A 23,076-nucleotide genomic window follows, 5' to 3' on the forward strand; every position below is an offset into this window, starting at 1 on the left:
AGCCATGCCAGCGGATGCTGTCAGGAGGGCCCGAGGACGGGGAGGAAGTATCCAGGGAAGAATGGGGGGCAGCGTGCGGGCACCCTCCCTCAGGCCCCCAGCTCCTGGACAGGGTGGGGCTCGGGCTGGGGAGAGGCAGGGGCGGGTGGGTGATGCCTCTCCAGGCCCTGTGGCTGCCTTGGTCAGAGGGGACCCCAGGAACAGGATCACCCCCTCGAGGGCGGTGCCCCCAGATTGGCTTTGGATCCCAGAGGCCACCCACTGCAGAGGTCGGGTACCCCCGAGATCATAGTTTTCCACGACTCCTTACCAGGGCTGGCTGCCCGGAGAGGAAGCCTGTGGCCACCTCCTCTTCCGTTCCGACCCCTCCCCCAAGTGTGGCCTGACTCACCAGCTCCGCTGCCACACCCCAAGGCAGCCTCAGAATTCCCTCCAGAGCTGGCCCTGTGTCTCTGGTGTGCTGATGTGCTAAACCAACCAGGGAAAGGTAGACGGGTGGACGTGACTCCGCGGGAGCAGCTGGTCCAACCCAGATGGGCAGTTACAAGGGCATCACGTGGTCCTCGGAAACAGTACAAAGCTGGGCATGGTGTCTGGGTCCCTTGGGCTAACCTGGGTGTGTAGACACTGCTGTGATACTCTTGGGTGCCGGGGGTCCGGAGCTGTGCCTCCCACCCCGCCACGCAGTCCTGCCCTTGCCTTGATCCAGGCATTTCTCATCGCCTTGAACCCTCTCTGGGGTTCTTCGAACCCAAGGTACAGTCTGCCGGTTTCTGACAGATTTGTCAAAAAGTGCCAAAACCAAGAAAACCCAGAGCCGTGTGCTAGACGATAAGGCTGAACTTAAAGCACTGTTTGTGGTTTGTCTTTTTTTCCCTCTCAGAGACTGGGGAGATGGTTTTAAATCTGGAGTCCATTGGACGCCAAATTCAAGGTGAGCAGGAACTAGGCAGTGGGCCCAGCTCGGGATCCTCGGGCTGCGGTCGGCAGAGCAGAAACCGTGGTGGTCTGGGGACACCCACCCTGCCCTGGGCTGCACCACGAGGCGGGGCACCTGTGGGACTCCCTACGAGTCTGGGGTTTGCTCCTTTACCTGCTTCTACCTTTGCTGGGACCTGACCCCCCACTTTACACGTGCCTCATAGTGCACATGGGGTCTGTCGTCCCTGTAAGGACTGGCAGCCCCCAGACTTCTCAAGAGGCTTCCAGCACAAGCCTCAGGAAGCACTGGGCGAGAGGGACGGGGGAGCCATCCCAGGCACGTTGCAGACCACCAGCCCTAGACGCTCCACACCCAGGCCCCTGGGCCCCAGGCAAGGGCTGTTTTATGAAGGACCCCTGGGCCCGTGCGTGTTCTGGTTCTAAGCAAAGAAGAGACTCTCCTCTCCTGTCTGCCCCACCCCCACCCCGCCCCGGCTCGGCTCGGCCTGTACCTGCCGTCTACACCGTCAGTAAATCCGCTCCCTCCCGCCAGCTCGCGTGGGATCTCCGCCCTGCCCGCGGCCGGCACGCGCTGGGCTGGTCCCGCGGGTCCCCCGGGCTCTCGGACAGGCCGGCCCGCACCTGCCCACCGTGCGGGCGGGTGGGAAGAGTCCGAGTGTCCCCTCCGTCTGCCGGGACGGGTCTTCCCGAGCTGGGGCCGCCGCCCCGCTCCACAGCCAGCCGCGCGGGCTCGGGGGTCCCGTCCCCGTCCCCGCCCCTCCCCCCTCTCCGTCCCGCGCATCCTCTCCGGGGAGAGCGCGCACGCGCACGAGGGCGCGGGGCGGGGGCGGAGCGGGGAGGGGCGGGGGCGGAGGCGGGGCGGGGCGGGGGCGGAGCGGGGAGGGGCCCGCCCCCAAAGACTCGGACGCGAGCTCTTCCGGACTAGGGATTGGCCGGAGGCCCCACGGCGGGCGCAATGACGTAGCAGCGCCGCGGGGAAAGGACCGCCCCGCGCCTGCGATTGGGGGCGAAGCCGGCGCGATAAAAGCCCGCCCCCGCGCCTGCAACTGCGGCCAGAGCCGGCGTGATAAAAGCCGGGCGGGAGCGAGCGCGCCGCAGAGCGCCGTGGGCGGCCGCCGGGATGGGCGCTCTCTGCGGGCCCGCGTGCCTCTTGGTGCTGTGCGTGTCCGTCCTGCGGGTGGCTGTCGGAGCCGCGGTGAGCGCTGCGGGGCTGCGGGGCTGCGGGGCTGCGGGGCTGCGGGGCTGCGGGGCTGCGGGGCTGCGGGGCGGGGCGGGCCCGGGTGCGGGGCTGCGGGGCAGTCGGGGGCCCGGGTGGGGGCGGGGCAGTCGGGCCCGGGTGCGGGCGGGAGAGAGTGGCCGGTGCGGCGGGGGACCCCGGAGGCGGCGGGCCCGGGCATGCCCGCGGCGGGCAGCGGCCGGGAGGGCTCGGGCGGCGCCGCAGGGCGCGCGCGGAGCCCGGTGTCCCGCGGGGGGTCCGGCGGGCTCGGGCTGAGCCGCGGGCGTGTCCCGGCGCTCGGGTGCCCTCGGCGGCTGGGGGCGCTCGGCGAGGCTGCGGCCGGGTTGGGGGTTGCGGCCGGGTTGGGGTGCGGGACTCTCGCCCGAGGGCCGGGAGGGCGGCTGCGCGAGCCGGGGCGCTCCGACGGCTCAGCTCCCGCCCCGCGGCCGGCCGGAGGGTCGCGCTCCCGAGCGCGCGCACGGTGGGGCCCGGCGCTGCGGTCGCGGACGGGAGGCCCCGGCCCTCCGCGCCCGGCGATGCCCGGAGTGTCCCGGAGGCCGGGTGGCCGCGGCCTCGCAGGTTTTCTCCCCCGAGAAGGACGAATCTCGCTGACCTTGTACTTCTCCTCGTTTTGTTAAATTCGGTTCACTGACCTCTGGAGCATCCCTGGTTCCGAGGTAGAGGCCAGGGACTCAGCGGTCCCGGTCGCGGGCTCCTTCCGGCCCGCGGGCGGTGCCCCAGGCCGCCCCCGCCGGGCGCCAGCAAGCCTCGGGCTGTCTCCTGCCCTCCGGTGTCCCTCTCGGGGCTGCCGTTCTTCCCCTGCCTGCCCCCGCGCTGCTCCGTTGTGTGGCTTCGTTCCGCGGGACGGACTTCTGTGGTCACTGTCTCCGCGTCTGACCCGTCCCACCTAGCGCGGCGTCCACGAGCTCCATCTGGGCTGCTGCAAACGGCGAGATTTCTCGTTTCTGTTGTTGTTTTGAAGGCTGAGGGATTTTCCTTGGTCTGTAGGGCATCAGCTCTGTCCCCGTGTCTGTCCCTGGCCGTCTGGGCTCTCTGTGTGGCTTCACTGTCCTGGACGTGCTGCTGTAAACCTTGGGCGCAGATGCCCCTTTGGATCACTCCATTTGTATCTTGTGGGTAAATAATAGTGCGACTGCTGGGTCATAGGGTACCTCTGTGCGGAACTCTGAGGAACCTCCATACAGTCCTTTAATTTCTGCAAAAGAGTTTGTTTACTCATTCACTTATTTCTTAAGATTTTGTTTATTTATCTGAGAGCGCACAGCACAGGAGGAGCAGGGGCAGAGGGAGAAGCAGGCTCCCCGCGGAGCAGGGCGTCCAGTGCGTGGGGCTCCATCCCTGGACCTCAGGAGCCTGACCTGAGCTTGCTGAGGGAGCAGGAGGCCGGCTGAGGACAAAGCAAGAGCTGGCGCCTTGCACCCCCCTTCACCCACTCCCCTCCATATGTGTGGCGTTCCTCAGGCACCCCTGACTGCCATAAAATGATAAATAGTTAACTTGCTGAGATCACAGTCCTGCAAGGCAGGAGTCTCCCTTGGTTTGCAAATGTCCTTGAGATTTACAAGCAAAGAAGTTACCTTATCAATAGCCCAATTTCCAGAGACACAGAACTCAGTTCCTCAAGCCCTAATGTCACCCTCCCCTCCATAAAACACGGAAGGAGGCAGAGGTAGAAGGAAAAGTAAATAGTTAAATGTCTTCTAAACCTAAATCTCATTAACAAGGATGCTTGATAGCAGGAATGTAACATTCCACCAGGAGACTCCCAATTGTCTTTACTTGATAGCAACTAAGCCTTCAATATCCTGATAGTATTCTTTGCCCCAATAGCCCTTCTGAACACCCCTTTGTCCTCACCTACCCAACTCCTGTGTATATAACCAGCCACCCCTCACAACCCGGGGCAGCAGCTCTTCCTGCCCACGGGCCCTGTCCCCGTGCTTTAATAAACCACCATTTTGCACCAACGACGTCTTAAGAATTCTTTCTTTAGTCGTCGGCTCCGAACCTCCTCACCCCACCGAACCTGACTTAGGTTCTGGGACTTCATCATTTTTGGCGAGCCAGCCAGGAGATTTGTGAGTCTTTACATTTGGACTCTGAGCTTCGGTGCAAATTGGTGAGTACTTTCTCTCCTTTTCCTGTACTCTCATTCCAGGGCTTTTTCAAGGAGTATGGTCTTACTGGAACACTTGCATGTAATTGCTCAGGCTGTAATCCTCTAGCCCGTGGCTACTCCACGGGGAGGAGAGCGTCTGCCTTTTGGCTGTAAGTTAGTACCCTGGCCGGAATGGCAATAAGGCCCAGAAACTTGATGGCCTCTCTTTGTTCCTGTTCTTATAGAAAGTTGTCTCTCTTGGGCACGGGACAGCCAACTAAGTCACCAGGACGGCTGCCAATCTTAAGACTCCCGTGTGAGGTTTCCTCCTGATTGATCTAATGTGATCCCCTCCACATGCCCGGTCTAGCCACTCCTGGCCGCGGGACCTCCACTGGGAGCCGGTCGAAACCAGTACCCGATTGAATTAAAACGCAACCGGGGACCGTTTCCTAGGGAAGTTGGCTGTAAGGACCACATGTGTTGGAATGTCGCATAGACCATGATGGATTTCAATCTTTACTGTTTCTCGTCAGTGTCTTCTGCAAACCGCCTAAAGCTATGAAATTGGGTAATTTCCCCTTGCCAAACTTTTCTAGTATTTCCATGGGTTAAAATGGCAAAACAGTATGCAGTCTTCAGGACAGACGATGAGCATGGCATGGCACAGCGTTTTGGTCCATCCACCAGGCACCCATCAGCAGCCTAGGATGCGATGGGGAAGTGGAGGGACGCCGGCACCCCTCCAGGGCCTTTTATGGCAGGAATGTCTTCCCAGGGAAGGCAGGATGGTGATCAATAGCGATATCTTGAGGGACGCCTCAGGTCGCTTTTGACACACAGGAACCTCTGACATATCCTGCGTGGGACGCTACCCAGGAGTCAGGGGGGATTTGGTAATGGACCTTCTTTACTTTTCTGGACCTCAGGAGCATGACCTGAGCTGACGGCTGCTGCTTCACTGACTGGGCCACCCAGGTCCCCTGACTGAGAGACAGACCAGAGCAGAGTGGGGAGGAATTCCAGCAGACTCTGCAAGCTCAGCACAGAGCCTGCTGCAGGGCTTGATCTCAGGACCCTGAGGTCCTGACCTGAGCCAGAACCCCGAGTCGGATGCTTCACCCACGGAGCCACCCAGGCGCCCCGGATTGTAGTTTTTGTAAATAAGGGTCAGGGTGCCAGTGGGAGTTGTTCGTGGAGTTCCTGATTTCAGTCCCGTCTTGGCATTTTCCTCCCTGGAGGCTGCTGGCAGCGGATACCTTCTTAGACGTGCCCTCCGCCCGGGGCTGCCTGCTTCTGCCCACGCGTTTGCGGGGTGTGCATAAGCACGTTGGTCCCGAGTGAGTTCAGAGCAAGGTCTGCCGGGTCCGATGGCTTATCGTTTTCCCTGTCCTCGTGTGTTCGCCGTCCACGCTGGTGGCTCGCAGCTTCCTGGATTGGGGGGGGTCCCTTTGTGCCGCCTGGTCAAGTGTGTCCGGTGATGTTTGCAAGAACGCTCGGACGCGCTGAAAAGCTTGACCCAGAGGGCCTTTCTTTCTCTCCTTTTTATTGTGAGTTTCATTGGTTTTTGTGGCGAATATTGCACCCTGTCCATCTACCACGCGTTCCTTGCGTGTTCATCTGTCTGTGGAGTCTGGCTGCTGCTGTGTCGGGGCCGTTGGGAATGATGTTGCGGCGACACGGGGCTCCGTGGGTCTTCTCAGACGACCCAGAGGTTGAGTTGCTGGGTCGTAGGGTAGTTCTGTGTTTAGTCTGGTGAGGAATCTCCAGAGTGTTCCCCAGAGGAGCTGCCCTCATCCGAAGGCCCACGACAGTGTGTGTGGGGTTCCTCTTCTCCGCATCCTCAGCGACACTGCTGATGTCTCTGATCCAGCTGTTCTGACAGGTGTCAGGTGATATGTCACTGTGGCTTTGATTTGCGTTTCCCTGACGATGAGTGACGTCCAGCATCTTCTCACAGGTTTGACGACCATCTGTGTCCTTCGGGAAAGTGTCTGCTCGGGTCCTATGCCCGTGTTTTCGCCGGCAGTTCGGTGTTTTGCTACGGTGCTGTGTGAGCTCTCTGCCTGTGCTGGGTGTCAAGTCCTGGTTGGACGTACGGCTCGCAAGTGTCTGCTCCCTTCCAGTCGATGGCCGCTCCTTCTGCCGACGGTGTCCCGTGTTGTGCAGAAGCAGCGAGCCTTTGAGTCCGCGAGACGCGGTCATGCATCAGAGTGTGTCACTTGGTGCCTGTTCGGGTCGGTTCTTCCATCAGCCTCTTGTCCTACAGGCTGAAGCTTCCGGGCTGGGAGAACCGGGGACCTGCGCCTTCTGGAAATAGCCCCCCGGCCTGCCTTAAAGGGTGCAGGGCAAATGCGTCCCTTCCCTTCTGCGTGGCTGCGTCACAGCCGCGGCTCAGGGTTCTCAGGACCCCCCTCCGGGGCCTTTTCAAAGCAGGCGGCATGGCTGGTGACTCCCGCGGGGTCCTTCCCCAGAGGACCTTCCACTTCGTGGAGCCAGGGTTGCCGGGAGGGAAGTGCTCACTTGAGAGCGGGGGCACTTTCTCGTTCCCTGACGGGTTTGGCCGCTTGCAGGCCTGTCAGGGCTTCCCCCCTCGAGGGCCGGGGGTCTGGGAGTGCTGGATGGCTGTGGCTCCCAACAGCACAGCAATTCCTGAGGGATATCTTGGCCCAGATGTGAAGGGGCCGGAGGGGACTTGGAGCTTGGGGGGCTGCTGGCAGGGGCCTGAGGGGAGGGCGGGGAGCAGGGGGACCTGGGGCTGGGGTGAGCCCCATGGCGGTGGGGGCATTGCTGCTGGTAGGTGGGCCGCGGTGGGACCACGGGGGACCCTTAGTCATCTGGAAGGGAGGTGCCTGCCAGAGGCGGTGAGCTGGGTGCTTGTGTCTGGTGGAAAATGATGGAGTCCCCACAAAACTCAGGTCGTGTGCTGAAGAGTCCGATGTGGTCTTTTTGAGAAAGGAAAATCTGGGATGCGTGGGTGGCTCAGTGGATTGAACCTCTGTCTTCGGCTCAGGTCATGACCTAAGGGACCTGGGATCGAGCCCCGCATCAGGCTCTCTGCCTGGCAGGGAGCCTGCCCCCTCACCCCACCCCACCCCCCCGTCTGCCTCTCTGTCTACTTGTGATCTCTGTCAAATAGATAAATAAAATCTCTAAAATAAAAAATCCATAAAAGGAAAATCCATGTGAAAGCAATCCACGCCAAAGTACAAACATTTCAGATAAAGAGAATGGGACCCTGTGCTTGGTCCCAGCCTGCCCACCCGCTTGCCAGGCTAGCGCCCCAGCTCTGGCTCCAGGAAAGCTGTATTCACAAAGGCTTGCAGCCGTCTGCTGATGCAATCTTTAGAAATACCGCGTCACATAGCTTTACCTCGGTTGCTGAGTTTGGGGGTGGGCTTCCGTTTTTCCACACCCTTGTCGTGGGCCTGCGTGGTCAGGACACACAGGACATGCCCCCAGCGTGCCACGGGGGTGCAGGTGAGACCGCCCATCCCCCCAGCCTGGCTCTCCTCCTGGCTGGGGGTTGGGGCACCGTGTTCCAGCATCCCCAGAGCTGGACACTGGGCCAAACTGGGCTGAACTGGACACTGGGCAGAGTTGGGGTGTCGGAGGGGGCGGGGCGGGGTGGGGCGGAGGCCGGTGGTCCTGAGCCAGGAGCGGGTAGGGGACAGGACACGACTTCTTTTACTGTTCTTTGCCACTTGGAGCGTCTGCTTGCTGACTGAGCTGGAGAGCCTCAGGCGGACAGAGGAAACGGCCTCCATTATGTTCTTGACCAGGCTGAGTTCCAGAAAGGAAAGCCGCTTTCCTCTTGTCGTGAGAGTTTTTTTCCTTTTTCACTAGGGTTTTAATTTTTCAGGTTTCATTTTGAGATAGCGCTTGACTTTTGAAGTTACCAAAATAGTCCAGATGGTTGTGCAACCGTGTCGATGGGCTGGGTGCCACCGCACTGTACACTTCCCAGTGGTTCCTTGTGAGGGGCGTGCACATGAGCCCCCAACAAAGAAAAAACGATCCTCCCCTGCCCCGCAAAACACCAAGCCCAGGGAGCTAAGACAGCAGAGACTGGGCGCTGGTAGATCCCATGCAGAGCTGTACAGCCGGCCCCTGTGCCGCGCGCTCAGAACCAGGGGCCGATTTGGAAGCAGGGGCCTTCCTTGGGTCCCTGACGCCCTGCCAGTGACCTGCTACCCCACCCCTGTCTCCCTCGGGCCGCATTGTTGTCAGTCTGTCTTCTCTTCCATGATCTCCACGTGCTTGTCGAGTACTGATCCATGGTTTCGTGGAATGTGGCTCCATTTGGAGCTCGTCGCTGGCTTTTTGTGAATAAGTTCACGTTTGGCATTTTTGCAAAAGTGCCGTGGGAGAGACTCTGTGTCCTTCCGGCTGCCCCATCTCAAAAGACGCCCGACATCAGTTGGTTCCTTCAGTGACGACGATGGCTTTGGGTGACAGTTCAGGGGGTGTCGGCCTCAGGAAAGTCCGTGTCTTCTCCGTCTGTGGTCAGCAGTGTCTTGAGGACGTTGCCTTTGGAACTGCGCCTACACTGCGTGTTCTCGGAGCTGTCGTGCACGCGTGCCCTCACCGCTCGAGGCCGCCTGAAGCGTGTGTCGTCGTCGGACTCGCGTGGGATTTCCCGCATTACGCCCATCCAGATACTCTCCTGCCATGTTTTGTCTTGTCTAAGTCAACATGTAACGGAAACCAATAAAAACTAAAAACGGAATCTCGTCCGTTTTTCCTGGGAGAAAAGGGAAGTGGAGACAAGGAAAAGGAAGCAGAAGCCGGAAAAGAAAGGGAAAGGGACTGCACGGGACAGTGGGGTACGGACACGGCGTCCCCCGCCGCGGCCGTCGTCACGGGACAGTGGGGTACGGACACAGCATTCCCCCGCCGCGGCCGTCATCACGGGAGAGTGGGGTACGGACGCGGCGTCCCCCACCGCGGCCGTCGTCACGGGACAGTGGGGTACGAGACACAGCATTCCCCCGCCGCGGCCGTCGTCACGGGAGAGTGGGGTACGGACACGGCATTCCCCCGCCGCGGCCGTCGTCACGGGAGAGTGGGGTACGGACACGGCATTCCCCCGCCGCGGCCGTCGTCACGGGAGAGTGGGGTACGGACACAGCATTCCCCCGCCGCGGCCGTCGTCCCGCACCTGCGAACAGGTCGAACTCCTTCCCGAACCATCGGGCGAGCGAAGAAGGGAAAATGTGGCGAGGCGGGCTCTGCGGAGCCAGAAGGGAGGCGGCCGGCCCGCGGGAGGGCGGCGCAGGTGGGTGGCAGGCTCTTCCCGGCCGGACGCAGCCCGAGTGCCGTGGGCTCGAACGGGCAAGAGTGTCCTGCCGCTTAGCGGAGCCAGGAGCGGCCGCCACTAGCCGCCTCGGGTTAGAGGAGAATGTCGCCGAGCGGGCAGCCTGGCACACCGGAATTCAGCAGGCGGCCCGGGTGCCCGGCGTCCCTGCAGCGCTCGTGAAGCCCCTCGCCCCCCGCCGTGGGGCTCAGCATGCAGACCACAGAGCCTGCCGTCGTCGGGGACACCTACAGACGCACGCGCTTGGCGGGAGGCTGACTGCCCCTCGCACAGCAGTAGCCCGAGCAGCGCGCGCAGTGAGGACGGCGGTCACGGGACCGCGTCCGGGGGCTTCGGTGTGTGCACGCGGGGGCAGGTACACGCTTTGCATCCCCTGTTCCAAGCGGAGGCCCACGTGCTCTCCTGATTCGTACACACGTAGCTGCTGCACCCGTGAGCTCAGACAGAAGCGGAACCCTCGGGGCGCTGGGGCGGCTCAGCCCTTTGAGTGTCCGACTCTTGGGTTCTGCTCAGGTCACAGTCTCCGAGTCGTGGGATCGAACCCCGTGTCGGGCTGTGCACTCCGCAGGCTTGGGGGGTTCTCCGCAGTCTGCTTGGGGTCTTGCTCCCTTTCCTCGGTCCTACACTGCCTCTGAAGTAAAGAAGTAAATCATTTAAAAAAAGAAAAAAACCCAAAAACAATACTTAGTCCCAAACGATTCAGCTCTGGCCAGACCAGGGGGTTAGACAGCAGCAGTAGGAGCAGTGGACCAGGCCACCTGTGTAGGGAAACGAAAGAGCGTTTTCCCCCAGAGTAACAGTGCTCCAGGTCAAAGTCCAAAAGTATGGGGATACGTAGGAAGTTCCCACGAGGTGTCCCCCAGCAACGCCGACCCCCGTGAGATGGCAGGGGCTGTCCCCTGTGTGCTTGCTCCTGTCCCACCAGAGGGTGTGTGTGGCTCCGTCTCCAGTGGCAGCTTCTCTGATGGCCCCATCTCCTTTTCTGCTCGAAGGTGCCGCTGCTGGGCGGTGAGCCTGACTGCGGCCTGGATGAGTACAAGCCGGACGGTCTCGAGCGGTGCTGCAAGAAGTGTCCTGCTGGTGAGTCCCAGGGAACCTTCTGGAGCCTTGTGGGACGGCCCTCCCAGACTGGAGAAGGGAAGCTGTGGGCCCTTGGAGCAAAGCCGGAGGCTGGCACAGGAGATGGGTGGGGAGACCTGCACTGGCTCAGGTGGGTGGGCCCCTCCTTGGCCATCGGCCACCCCATGTGAACAGGGTTGTGGGCTTGTTTTGTCGGGGAGGTACCTTGAGGAGGATGGAGGACAGCGTGGGGGCGCATGGCCAAGCCCGGTACTCTCCGTCGCCCTCCCATTGGGGTGACTGTGGACACCTGAGGAAGGGGGTCCTCTCGGGGCAGCAGTGAGCCCTGTTGTCAAGCACAGCTTGTCCACGGAGGCTCATCTGCCTTCGTGAGGAGTCTCTGAATGAGTCCCATGGGTCAGGCGGGGGCCCCAGGCCCCCGGTGCCGCTCTGCCCAGCCCCCACGCCACGTCCTCTCCACTCGCAGACAGATGTGCACACGTGATCCGTGAGAGTTCCTTCACGGATCCCCCTTCGGGGGTGACCAGTTCCTCCACCCTTCACCACCTGTGTCCCCCACTCCCCCTCCGACACTCTCGGCCACTGCAGGGCTCCTGCTTCGGGTCCCGAAGATCCACACCTGGACCCTCACCCTACATGCTCCCAGCACACCTATGCATGCACCATGCGTGTGTGTGTCCACACCTGTGCACACTGGCACCCACAGCACACACGCACAGCCCGTGTGGGCACGAAGGAGACACAGGTTCTTCACCCGGAAACCTTGTGAACTCAGCCCGTGGGCCAAGCACAGGTGTGACACACCTCTCCCAGCGAGGTGTGCTTGGCTCAACTACAGCCTTTGCCCGAGGCAGGCAGTAGAGCAGGGGCGCCTCTGGGACTGGTCAGAGACCTCTGTCTCCAGACCTCGGGGTTCCCCGTATATGAGGTGGACGCTGTGCAGCCCACCCTGGGGAGCCAGGGGTGGACCCTCAGACGTGGGGCTCTCGGTCCTCTGGTGTGTGTGCTCAGAACCGTGTGCTGACACGTGTTCCGACATGTCGCTGAAAGCCGTGGGCACCAGGTCCCCAGTTCCTGGGACACGTGTGGCCAAGTGTCAATAAAGAATGTTTCAAGGAGGGGGCGCCTGGGGGGCTCAGTGGGTTAAGCCTGTGCCTCGGCTCAGGTCATGATCTCGGGGTCCTGGGATCGAGCCCCACATCAGGCTCTCTGCTGAGCCTGCTTCCTCCTCTCTCTCTGCCTGCCTCTCTGCCTACTTGTGATGTCTCTCTGTCTCTCTCTGTGTCAAATAAATAAATAAATAAAGTCTTTTAAAAAAAAAAAAGATTGTTTCAAGGAGATGGTTGGCAGGGGTTGGTCCTCGAGTAGAGGCGTCAGGGGTCGGGTCTGGCCCGCCCCCACCGGGGCTCCTACCTCACCTCTCCTCCTCCCCCTTCCCAGGCTCTCACGTCAGCAGACACTGTGTTGTAAACCATGGTGTTCCGCTGTGTAGCCAGTGTGAACCCGGAACCTTCCTCGCCCACCAAAACGGGCAGACCAGCTGCCAGCCGTGCACTGCATGTCGAGCAGGTAAGTGAGCCACCGTCCCGCCCAGAGGGATCTTTGGATCGGAAAACCTCGCTGCCTCGCCTGGGCTTGTTGGTACGGCCCCCAACGGAATTAGGCTCGACGGGAGAGCTGCCGGGGTACCCGTCCCCGGTGTTCTTACACACGGGATGACGTGTGCTTGTGGTTAAAGAGTGAGCCTGCGGGTCGGGACTGTAGAGACGCTCTGTGCAAGAAACATACACAGAAGTTTCTTTTTCTGTGTGAGCAGCACGTTGTTTTAAAGGACGTAATTCCTTAAGAAGACACCGTCTGCGCTAGCAGAGGAAACAAGGTGCTCTGAGATAACTCCAGCAGAGGTTGTCTAGAACGTTTATGTGAACGTTGTACGGGAATCTGTGAATCCAGCTGTGCTCCGGCCCATTTCGTGCCGTGGCCGGCGCGTCCGGTTTCGGGAAGCACGAAAGCGCGGGGATGGGCTTTGGAGGGCTGATCCTGCCTGTGCGTGGGACGTGGTCCCCAGCGGGGTGTGGTTCTGTTCTGGCGTCATCTGGCCGCGGAACGCTGTTCTTGGCGTCAAGCACCCAGGAAGGGATCGAGGCGGGGGGGGTAGTCAACACGTCCGCGGTGGGTATTGCCGGAGTTGGTGGGGGTCTCTCTGTGGACCATTGCTCGTCTGGGCTTTCTCTCCCACTGCGTCTCTGGCAGTGCGGTGCTCTTCTCTGTGGGGCGGACACATGAACGGAACCACGGGGTGGTTTCACAGCAGGCAGCCCCGGCCCCTCGCCTGGATGGAGGGCTGAGGTCTGGCTGTCAGGTCCCTCTCTGCCACTGCAAGGAAGGGCGGGGGGGGGGGGACTCGGTTCCATGGCCTCCACCGTGGGACTGCGCACAGCCCTGTATGGGCCAGACGGTCCTGTCCCCCAGGCTGACCCTCAACCCTCCTCCTACAGACCAGGAGGTGGTGGCAGCCTGCACCCAGACCAGCGACCGGCAGTGTCAGTGCAAGACGGGGAGCTTCTACTGTGACTCACCGAACTGCGCGGAGAATTGCTTCCGGTGTAACAGGTGCTGGGGCACGGGTGTGGGCCCTCCTGTAGTTACACTATGGCGGACCCTGAGCCCCCAGCAGGGGTGGAAACCTCCAAGAGGCGCAGAGGGAGGGGAGGGGAGGAGGGAGCCATCGAGGGTTCTGGGGGAAGAGCGGTCTGCGCAGATGGAATGGGCGCAGAGCAGCGTGACCACTCGTGCGCCATGAGTGGCCTGTGGCTGCCGTCTCTGGGCCACAGCTGGGTGCATGTGAGAAAACCAGCAGAAATGTGTTCTCTCACAGTTTTGGAGACCAGAAGTCTGAACTCAGGGGTCAGCAGGGCCATGCTCCCACCGCAGACTTTAGGGAAGGACCCTGCCTTGCCTCTTCCAGCCTCTGACGTTGCTGTCACTCCTCGGGGCTCCTTGGCTTACCTGCTGTGCCCACTTCCGTCTTTATGAGGTGGCTTTGCGTGTTTGTGTCTGTCTCTCTTCACATGGCCCTCTCTCTATCCCAGCACACGCTGACCTGCTGCAAGGACACCGGTCACGGATGAAGGCCCACCGTAGTCTGGTGTGACCTTATCCGTCATGTGAGCATCTCGGCAGACACCCCTCCGAGGTTCTGGGTGGGCACGGATGTGGGAGGACCTTCTGGGGAACATTAATGGTGGCAGAGCCACTAAAAGAGTAGCTGGCATTGGTGAGGCACGTTATAAACTGACATGCCTTGGGCTGTATTGAACGGCAGCTTCCTTGGACTGAGTGTCCAAGGTCAGTAGTGCTTTCAGGTGAGGTTCGATCAAGGCTCTGGCTGCTCTGTCTCCCCTCGCACGTCCACCTTTCCAAGAGCTTTGGCTTTGGGCTAACTTCTTTCCTGAGGGAACTAGAGATACAGGTGAGGAGGCCAGTTCTCCCGGCACACACAGTGCTGTCCAGGAGTGGGTGTCCCCCATCCCACAGGTCCCAGAGCACAGGACAGAGCTTTACTCTTATGTCTACCAATCTGGGCCAGACATCGCGGAGATGCCGGGCAGTGACTGGGTGAAGGCTGGCAGCCATCTGGGGAGCTGGGGTTCCTCCTGACCCCTGACCCGTGGGTGGTGAGAAGGATGATTCGGGCCGTGTCCAGACAGGGAGGAGCAATGCTGAGAGAGTCCTGCCTCTTTCAGATGTACTGGCGCTGTCATTCGGCCCTGCAATGCCACACATGATACGGTCTGTGACTCGGACGCTGGTGCAGACACACCAGGTAAGAAACAGGTACTCTGTCTTCCATCCAAGTCGGGAGACCCTCCCCATAAAAGTAGGACGTTTAGGCTTTGCAGGCCTGGGTGCCATGAAAGCGTGCAGGCCTGGGCCGTGGCGTGGATGTGGCCCAAGGGCCATGGTGCACAGCCCTGGCTCTTGAGTAAGCAGATTGCTTGGCTCCGGCACCGGGCTTGTGACCGGGGAAGCTCCCTGCCGGCGCCCCCACACAGCAGGAGGGGCGGGGAGTGGCTGGCTTCCGTGAGCCCTGGGGTTTGCTCCCGCTCAGTTAACACCTCTTCTGACGGACTGGGACCCCGAGCCAGACCAGGTCCCTGCCTTCAGGGGCGCTCAGTTGGGCCCCAGGGCTTTGAGGTGTGCAGAAGCCGGGAGGCGAGCTGAGGACCCGGCCTTTGGGCCTCTTATGCTCCGTGTCTGAGCGAGACTCGTGCTGCTTTGAAGTTGAGTCGTGGGCAGGTTCCTTCTTGGTTGTGTTTTTTGTTTGTTTGTTTGTTTTATGTATTACAGCTTTATAGCTTTTTTTTTTTTCAAAGATTTTATTTATTTGACAGAGATCACAAGGAGGCAGAGGGGCAGGCAGAGAGAGAGAGAGAGAAGCAGGCTCCCTGCGGAGCAGAGAGCCCGACGCGGGGCTCGATCCCAGGACCCTGGGATCATGACCTGAGCCGAAGGCAGAGGCTTAACCCACTGAGCCACCCAGGCGCCCCTCCTCGGTTTTGAGGGTTAGAGCGGACCCCTGACAACGTGGGGTCGAGGGCACCGGTTCCCCACACAGTGGAAAATCCACTGAGAACCTTTGATTCCCCACAAAAGCTAACTACGAAGGGCCTCCTGTAGAATGCAGCCTCCACAAAGACCCGGACGGTCGGTCGTTTCCTGGGTCGTGTGTCACACGCACCCATTTGCTGTGCTGTTCCCACAGCGTACACTAGAGAGACCGGGGTGCTAAGGAGGCGGTGCGGACCAGCACACATGCCGGCGGCCCAGGACCGCACTCGCTGAAACAGTCCGTGCGCACGTGGGCCCTCGCCCTTGCACGCTGGGTCGTGGACGGTCAGCTTTATCTGTAGAGGCGGTGCTGGCGTACAACTTGTGGGTACAGCCCCTTTGTGTGTCGTATCCCGGCCTCGGCGGGTGCCTTCTCATCCGACGCTCGAGGGTGTCTTGGTGGCGGGACCTCCACTTTCATGGCATCCCTATATCACCGTGTCCTGTGTGGTTGGGGCGCGGGTGTCGTGCGGGAGAAATCTCTGGTCACTTGAAGGACTCTGTATGGCTCCACTTTGCAGACGTTGGGCTGCGGTGAACCCGGCTGGGTGTGAGGTAGGAGCTCAGGGTTCAGAGTGTTTTTCCCACCTGCACATCCGCATGACCCAGGATTGTGTTTTGCAAAGACCGTCCCTTCCAGCTGCCGCCAGTGTCCCTTGGCTGGACAGTGAGCATCCCTGTCCCGTCTTGGGCCACGGCCAACTTCACAGCAGGCCCTTACGTCAGAGGCACAGGATCCCCTCACTCTTCCTCTGGGTCGTCCGGCTGCCCTGGGATGTTGGGGTGTCCGGGGTGTCCGTTTACGTGGCAGCATCAGCTTGTGGATCCCATGGACCGTTCTGACTCATGGAGCTTGCACTTTTAAAGCATCTTTTTTTTTTAAAACATGGGCACTGGCTCCATCTATTCTTTTTTTTTTTTTTTTAAGATTTTATTTATTTATTTGTCAAAGAAAGAGAGAGAGAGAGAGCGAGCACAAGCAGGCAGAGTGGCAGGCAGAGGCAGAGAGAAAAGCAGGCTCCCCACTGAGTAATGACCCCGATGTGGGACTTGATCCCAGGACCCTGGGATCATGACCTGAGCCGAAGGCAGTGGCTTAACCAACTGAGCCACCCAGGTGTCCCTAAAGCATCTTTTAACACCAAAGATAACAAGAGCAAGTTAGGAACGGCCTAAGAAGGGCATAAATGGTGGCATCACGTGAAAGACTTGCCCTGTCGCCTCCCTCACAGCCCTGGCTGCCGATGCCGATGCCTCAGGTGGCCGACATCCAGGCTCTAACAGGCCTGCCCTGCCCCATGTGTCCATGTGTCCTTGTGTCCTTTTGGTGCTGTGGTGTCACCAGCGAGAGACCAGGACACCTGAGTAGTTCTGCCAGCTCTTCCCCCAGGGTGGACCTGCCTTGCCCCTCGGGCCACCGTGGGTGGGCCTTGCTGCCGTCAGGACTGACCATCCTGTGCCTCAAGCTGGTGCAGGTGCAGAGGCAGAGCCCAGTCCTGGGAAACCAGGACCTCTCGCCACTCATCTGGCCATGCAGAGCTCCTGCTGGCTCCAGCCGCCTGCGCAGGATCCCACGTCCTGTGAGCCCCGGGCCCTCGTCTGTGACACAGGAAGCATGAGCCTCTCCTGCCTCCCAGGAGGGACGTCACATTCAGGATCATGGTCAGCGGGAGACAGGGCTTGGGGCCCTGAAGGACCACAGGGCCTCCGTTCCTCCCAGAGCCGGGCTTCCTATAGCTCGTCTTGTCTCGTGAGTGAGGAGCACGTGCCTGACCCTGCTCCACCTGCCCTGTTCCAGGAAAACAAACACCCAAGGATGTGTCCGCCCATGAATTAAAAATAGTCATTATTGTCCCTGTCATCTTCGGGATCATTTTCCTCATCCTCATCATCATCATCAGCAACATCTTCCCTGGAGTCTTCTGTCGCCTCTTTAAAAGGAAAGGTGAGTCGGCGTCAGGCCAGACCTGGAGAAGGCAGAGCAGCGGGTGCACCGGGGGCTCCGAAGGGACCTGCGGTTGGGCGTCTGCCGTTAAAGCAGAGCCGTTTCATTTTCGCATTCTCAGGTCTGAGCTCAGAGCTCTGCCGCCCGCTCCCGGCACACAGCGCTTAAGACGCGAGCCTCCGCTCAGCTGGCTGGAGACCCCGTGTCCGGGCGCTGTGGGACCCGGCGCAGGGAGGGGCGGGTGTTACGTCAGCCTGGGGGCTCCTGGAGGGAGGCAGGGCAGCCGGGTGCGGGCCGTGCACCGGGGACACTCGCCTCCTGAGCTCCCCCTGTGCTCCCCTGTGATCCGCCCTGTGCTCACCCTCTGTGCTCACGTCCTGTTCCCCCTCGCAGGTTTGTGGCCTCGGTGGTGTTTCACCGGCATCTGCAGAGGTAAGGACACTATGTCATAGATTCAGAGCAGTGTCGTCCATTGCAGAAGTCGTTGTCTCTGTTGGTAGCGGTTCTGATTCTTTCTCCTCTTCTTGGTCCTCAGGAACGGCAGACGGGCCAGGCAGCACTGTAAGTATAGCCCTTCGGATTCCCTGACGATGGCACCAGGCCTTGGTGGCAGCAGAGTCCCATAACACATTCCAGGGGGTGGGGGCAGTCAGTGGGCGCACGGGAGCCCCTGCTTTCCAGCCGCGTGTGCTTCTACCTTGGTGGATCCCCAGAACATGCTAGTTGGAGACTTCCGTTCTGCCGGTCTAGGCCAGAGTGGAAATGAGGGGCAGTGGGGCAGAGGGCTGTGCGTGAATATGCGGGGGCCCCTGGAACGGGTCAGCGCCACTGGGGAGCACAAAGCAATAGAGCCTGTTGCCTCCAATCTGTGGGCTGGACTCGGGGGCGGGGCTCTTTCAGGGCTCCGATGAGCATCCCCACCCCCCCACCTCTTCAGACGGGCTGGGAACCCAGGTTGTTGTGGGATTGATGTCTCAGCGCATCTGCTTCTCTTCCCGCGTCCATGCATCCCCGAGTCGGCCTCCTGGAGGTCGCTCCCCATGGCGGTCGGTCACTTCTTACAGCAGGGCTCCCGTCAGTCCAGCGAGACCTCCTGTAGTCGGGTCCTGCTTGCAGGCGTAGAGCTCTGGGTGCAGACCCACGGGCACAGCTCGGGGGTGCTGCGGGGTGGTCCTAGACCCCTGCCGGGAAGCACAGAGGGCCAGATGGATGACTTGTCCGGTTCCCCGGAGGGTTCCAGAGTTGTGCTTGCACCACGGTGGAGACTCTGAGTGTGCGGGAGCGTTTCATCCCCAAACCCAATGTGCACATCCTCCTCGAAAGATGCTTTATTGCGGGGCGCCTGCGTGGCTCAGTCAACTCCGAGTACGACTCTCACACTCAGCTCAGGTTGTGAGTTCAGGCCCCACGCTGAGGTGCCTGCTGGGCGTGGGGTCTACTTCAGTGGAAAAAATATGTTGCTATTCTTAAGTGCTACCTGTCACCTGAGCAGCCAGCAAGTGGCACAGGTACTGAGCAGGGTCCTCAGGGAAAAGTCCCAGAGCCGGCAAGAATTACCAGAGCGTGAGCCGGAGACAGACGTGAGCGAGGCTGTTGGGAAGACAGCGCACCCAGCCTCGCCCGGGCAGGGTCGCCGCAGACCGCCCCTGTGAGGAGGCGGTAGGACCAGATATGCCTCTGTCTTTGGGGCCCCTTTCAGACCGAACAGGTTCGGGGGAGCTGTTCTCTAAAATTGCCTGTTTGCTGCCAGCCCCACAAGCCGCAGGAATTTCCCGCCATGTGGGGGCTTGGGAAGTGCCTATGTGGGCAGGCCCCGGGGCCAAATAACACGACCTTGTCCGACCTTGTCCTTGACCACAGACTTCCCCTTGGCACAGTGAGTCTTTGGTGCCCTTGAATTCCGAGAACGAGCAGCCAGCCGCTGACGTGGAAGCGTCCTCCTCGGGAGCCAGGCTGGAGAGGGAGGGCTCAGCCTCGACGCCCACGGCCGCGCCCCGCCCAGCGCCCTCCGAGGAGCCGGCGGAGGCCACCGAACCGTTGCAGGGGGCAGTCGGGGGGAGCCCCGTGATGCCACAGCAGGCGCTCCAGAGTGTGGACCCGATGGCCCCTGGGCCCCCCAGCCTGAGGACCCTGGAGCAGGTACGGAACCGTCCGGGAGGGACCGCGGGGCGGCCTGTGCGTCCTGAGCTCCTCCCGGGCTCCGCGTTCAGTGCCAACGTGCGTGCTGCTCGGTACTTGTGGGATTTTCCTAGGGCAGCTTCCGCGGCCCCCGGGGTGTGTGTTTTGTCCCCGTCCTGGGGTGGAAGTCCAGGAATGACATGGGGACTCCGGTGCTGCTGCCCAGGCTGTGAGAGACTGTCTGGGCCGGGCTTCTCCGCAGGTGGCAGCTGGCATGTGGCCGACTGCCGGGCTCGGTGGCTTGTGGGAGAGTCACCCCAAGATCTGGGTCCATCCTCGCGGTGTCTCCCTGTGTGTGAGTCCATGTCCAGATTCCCTTTTCCCTGAGGACGCCGGTCAGGCTGCAGTGAGGCTGACCCTCGCGCCCTTGTGCCTCTGTCGTCCACCACGACCCTATTCCCAGCTACAGTCCTGGTTAGGGGTGTGGACATCCATGTCTGGGGGTACAGTTCAGTGCCTAGGAGCCCCACCTGCACCTGCTTCCTGGAGGGGATGTGACACCGAGGTGGGCACGGGGGCTCCCAGAGCGTCCTTGTCCGGGTCCCGTGGCTGGGGCGCAGTGGGACCGAGGAGGCCCAGCCGGCTGGTGTGGACGCCATCGCCTCCACAGCGCGTGTGGTTCTCAGGTCGGCCCAACGCCCCTTGGCTGGCACCTCCTGTGCACCAGGCCCAGCCTCTGCGTAGCAGGGACTTCCGAGGGAGGGGCGAGCGGACGCAGCACCCCTGTACGGTGTAGGCCGGGCTCGCCGGGGAAGAGCAATATTCCCCATGCTCCGTAGCGGGGCTGCGGGAGTCTGTCCCCCTGTGACCCCTGCGGAGGGTTTGACTGGAGGAGCCGACAGCCGCTCTGCGGTGCTGGGGAGTCAGGCTCTTCGGGAAGAGGAGACAGCGCGTGCATCATGGGGCAGAGCTCAGGTCTGCAGACTGGCCAGGCCTGATGTCTGAATTCTGAGGTCAGGGCACAGGTGGGGAGTAGAGGGACAGGGTTCCAGGGAGGAGATCGCAGGGCTCCTGTTCCGCAGGCCATGGCCCGTGGGGTCCCTTGGCGTGGGCGGGGAGGTTGGGAACTCCAGCGCAGAGACTGGGTTCCTGGGCTGAGTGCCCACGGACATCACTGCAGGGAGGGAGCCCCTGACTCTTCAGATTCTCAGCCGGCTCTGAGACGGGTCAGGGTGGAAGTCGGGACCCGTGCCCGTCTCCGCAGGAGCCCCAGGGGGCCCTCTCAGCCCTGCCCCGGGAGCACCTGCATTCTTCCCCGTCTTCTGGCCGAGCAGCCCCTGCCCAGAGCGGATAGTTCCATGCAGGTCCAGCTGTGGGGGAGGCAGAGCCGGGGTCTGAAGGTGCGGCCCTCGGGCCCGCAGCGGGCGGCCTGACAAGGACAGGGTCTAACTTTGTGCGCGGGGACCGGGGCGGCGGGGCTGCCGCTCACAGGAGCTCCGCGCGGGCATTGTCCTCCGCTGGCTCGTCCTTGCCGTCTCCCGGCCCTTCACGGAGCCTTCCTGGGGACGGGCGTGCTGTGCTGTCCGCTCGTACTCCCTGGAGCAGAGCAGGTCACCCCGAAGTGATACAGTTCAGCGGTACCTGCCCGCCCACTGGAGCCGGGTCCATGGGGCCGCCTCTGGGGGGTGGGTGTGACGTTGGGGGGCTAGACCTGGAGCACATGCCAGGGCTGTGAGCTCGGGCCCCCATGGGGTTTCCCCAGATGCCTTCTCGTGTCCCCCGAGGCTCCCCTGTCCGCACCCACTGCTCCCGCAGTCCTGATTGCGCTTCTGCTTCAGCCTCGCGCCTTCTTCCTCCTCCTGGAACAACCTGTTTCTTCTCTCTGTAGGAATACGAAGCTAAGTATTTTGTGAGGGACCCGTCCCGCGAAGGTACGTGTCTGAACCCCTCTGTTCTAGGGACTGAGAAGTCTCCCTCTTGTCTGGCCTGAATGTCAAGGCCTGGCGTCCCTGTGTCCCAGAGCGGGCCGCCTGCCTGCGTGACCCCGCGGGGACCGTCTGGCCACCTGAGATGCGTGTGTTCCCTCTCCAGAGGGACACGAGGGGAACAGTGTTTGTCAAACGAGGGTTGTGTGGGCTTCATGGACCTTGAATACCGTGTCGATGGGAGGAAGTGTTCGTGCTTTTTCAGGAGAAGTGAGCGGGGGAGGGAATCCTTGGTAGAGCCATCGGTGAGCAGCCCCAGCAGGTGCCACGTGGCCCCCACCGGCCGCGTCAACAGTTCCCCCTCGTTTTTACTTTTCTCAGCCCAGATCTACTATAAGTTTGAAAGAAGCATCTCTGATAGAGACTGGAAACCATTCATGAGGTTCCTCGGACTAGGGGACAGTGACATTGACAACTGTGAGTGCCAGTACCCCGGCGACGTGATGGAACAGCACCACCAGATGCTGCGCGTGTGGAGGACCCGCACGGGGAGCGGCGCCTCCGTGTTCGGGCTGCTCGCGGCCCTCCGTAAGATGCAGCTGCAGATGCCTCTGGAAAATATCATAAACTGGTTACTCGACGAAGGACTCTTGGGCAGGCATGCGGAGACCTCTCAATAAACTTCGGGCTCGGGCTATGCCTGTACCGGCGTCCTGAATGGATGTGATCTGACCTCCGTTCCTAGTTTGTATCGTACTGGAACCCTCTTGAGTTCGTGACAGAACGGTCCGCACTTCCTAATAGATTCGCAGATTGTTTGCGATGGGGAGGTCGGGTCTAGATCCCAGCAAGACCGCTTCCTGCCTGACAGGACGAGCTGTGGGACTGCCTGTGGCTGAGGTGCTGCGTTTGGGCAGGGTGTCATGGTCTCCACGAGTCCTGAGCCGGGTGGTTGGGGAGCCGCAGGCAGCACCCTCCCTCGGCAGCCCTTTCCCCAGGCATGGGGGCTAGAGTTTTCTGCCCTGATCAGCTCTTGGGTCTCAGATCTGGGACGTCCCTGTGACCTAGAAGGGGGTGTGAGTGTGACTGAGGTTCTTCAGTATAAGCCTCAGTATAAGCAACTCAGTGGCAGGCACCCTCTACCTAATTGTTGAGTGTTTTATTTTTAAGTATATATAGTTAAATTCAGTTATAAAAATCATGATTTGATTTTATGTATACATCAGAAGCAGTGGTAATATTTATAGCATTAAATTAAAAAATTAAATTTTGTGTGTTTATAGTATTTTTTCTTTCAATCTTATTTTTTTTAGTTTTTAATAAGTATAATAAGTTTAATAAGTTTAATTGTTTTGTGTATAGTGTTTTTTCTTTCAATCTTATTTTTTGTTTTTGGTAAGTTTAATAAGTTTTAATAAGTTTAATAAGTTTTTTTGCGTTTAGTATTTTTTCTTTCAATCTTTTTTTGTTTTTAATAAGTTTAATAAGTTTTAATAAATTTAATCAGTTTTTTAAAGTTTATTAGCATATATTGTATTATTTGCTTCAGGGGTGCAGGTCTGTGAATCGTCAGGCTTACACACGTCACAGCACTCCCCACAGCACGCGCCCTCCCCGTGTCCGTCCCCACCCCCCTCCAGCAGCCCTCAGTTTGTTTCCTGAGATGAAGGGTCTTCAGGTCTTCAGGTGTGTCTTTCTCCCCAGTCCCATCTTTTTTTTTTTTTTTTTTTTTTTTAAGGTACTTTTATTTAGCTTGGAGAGCGCTTGTGTGTGAGCAGGGGCAGGGCTGGGGGGGGGCATCAA

General features: G+C 60.3%; 1 protein-coding gene across 1 annotated transcript; it reads left to right on the plus strand.

Moving 5' to 3' along the window:
- The first annotated feature begins 1,982 nt into the window (after nt 1–1,982).
- On the plus strand, nt 1,983–22,540 carry LOC123387869 (tumor necrosis factor receptor superfamily member 1A-like). Its single transcript, XM_045066418.1, has 11 exons — nt 1,983–2,137; nt 10,587–10,674; nt 12,115–12,243; nt 13,173–13,287; nt 14,421–14,500; nt 17,084–17,230; nt 17,624–17,662; nt 17,766–17,791; nt 19,091–19,369; nt 21,237–21,279; nt 21,655–22,540. The coding sequence occupies exons 1-11, from the start codon at nt 2,063–2,065 to the stop codon at nt 21,951–21,953; spliced, it is 1,320 nt and encodes a 439-aa protein (XP_044922353.1). The 5' UTR covers nt 1,983–2,062; the 3' UTR covers nt 21,954–22,540.
- The last annotated feature ends 536 nt before the right edge of the window (nt 22,541–23,076 follow it).

This window comes from Mustela putorius, unplaced genomic scaffold (assembly GCF_011764305.1).
Source record: "Mustela putorius furo isolate JIRA1106 unplaced genomic scaffold, ASM1176430v1.1 tig00000127_pilon_pilon_pilon, whole genome shotgun sequence".
NCBI lineage: Eukaryota > Metazoa > Chordata > Mammalia > Carnivora > Mustelidae > Mustela > Mustela putorius.

Bases quoted from the DNA above. Each gene is read 5' to 3' on its own strand.
- LOC123387869 (XM_045066418.1), top strand. From the start codon at position 2,063: ATGGGCGCTCTCTGCGGGCCCGCGTGCCTCTTGGTGCTGTGCGTGTCC. The intron at 12,244-13,172 runs GTAAGTGAGCCA...CTCCTCCTACAG, and splicing joins GTGCACTGCATGTCGAGCAG to ACCAGGAGGTGGTGGCAGCC. The intron at 21,280-21,654 runs GTACGTGTCTGA...TACTTTTCTCAG, and splicing joins GAGGGACCCGTCCCGCGAAG to CCCAGATCTACTATAAGTTT.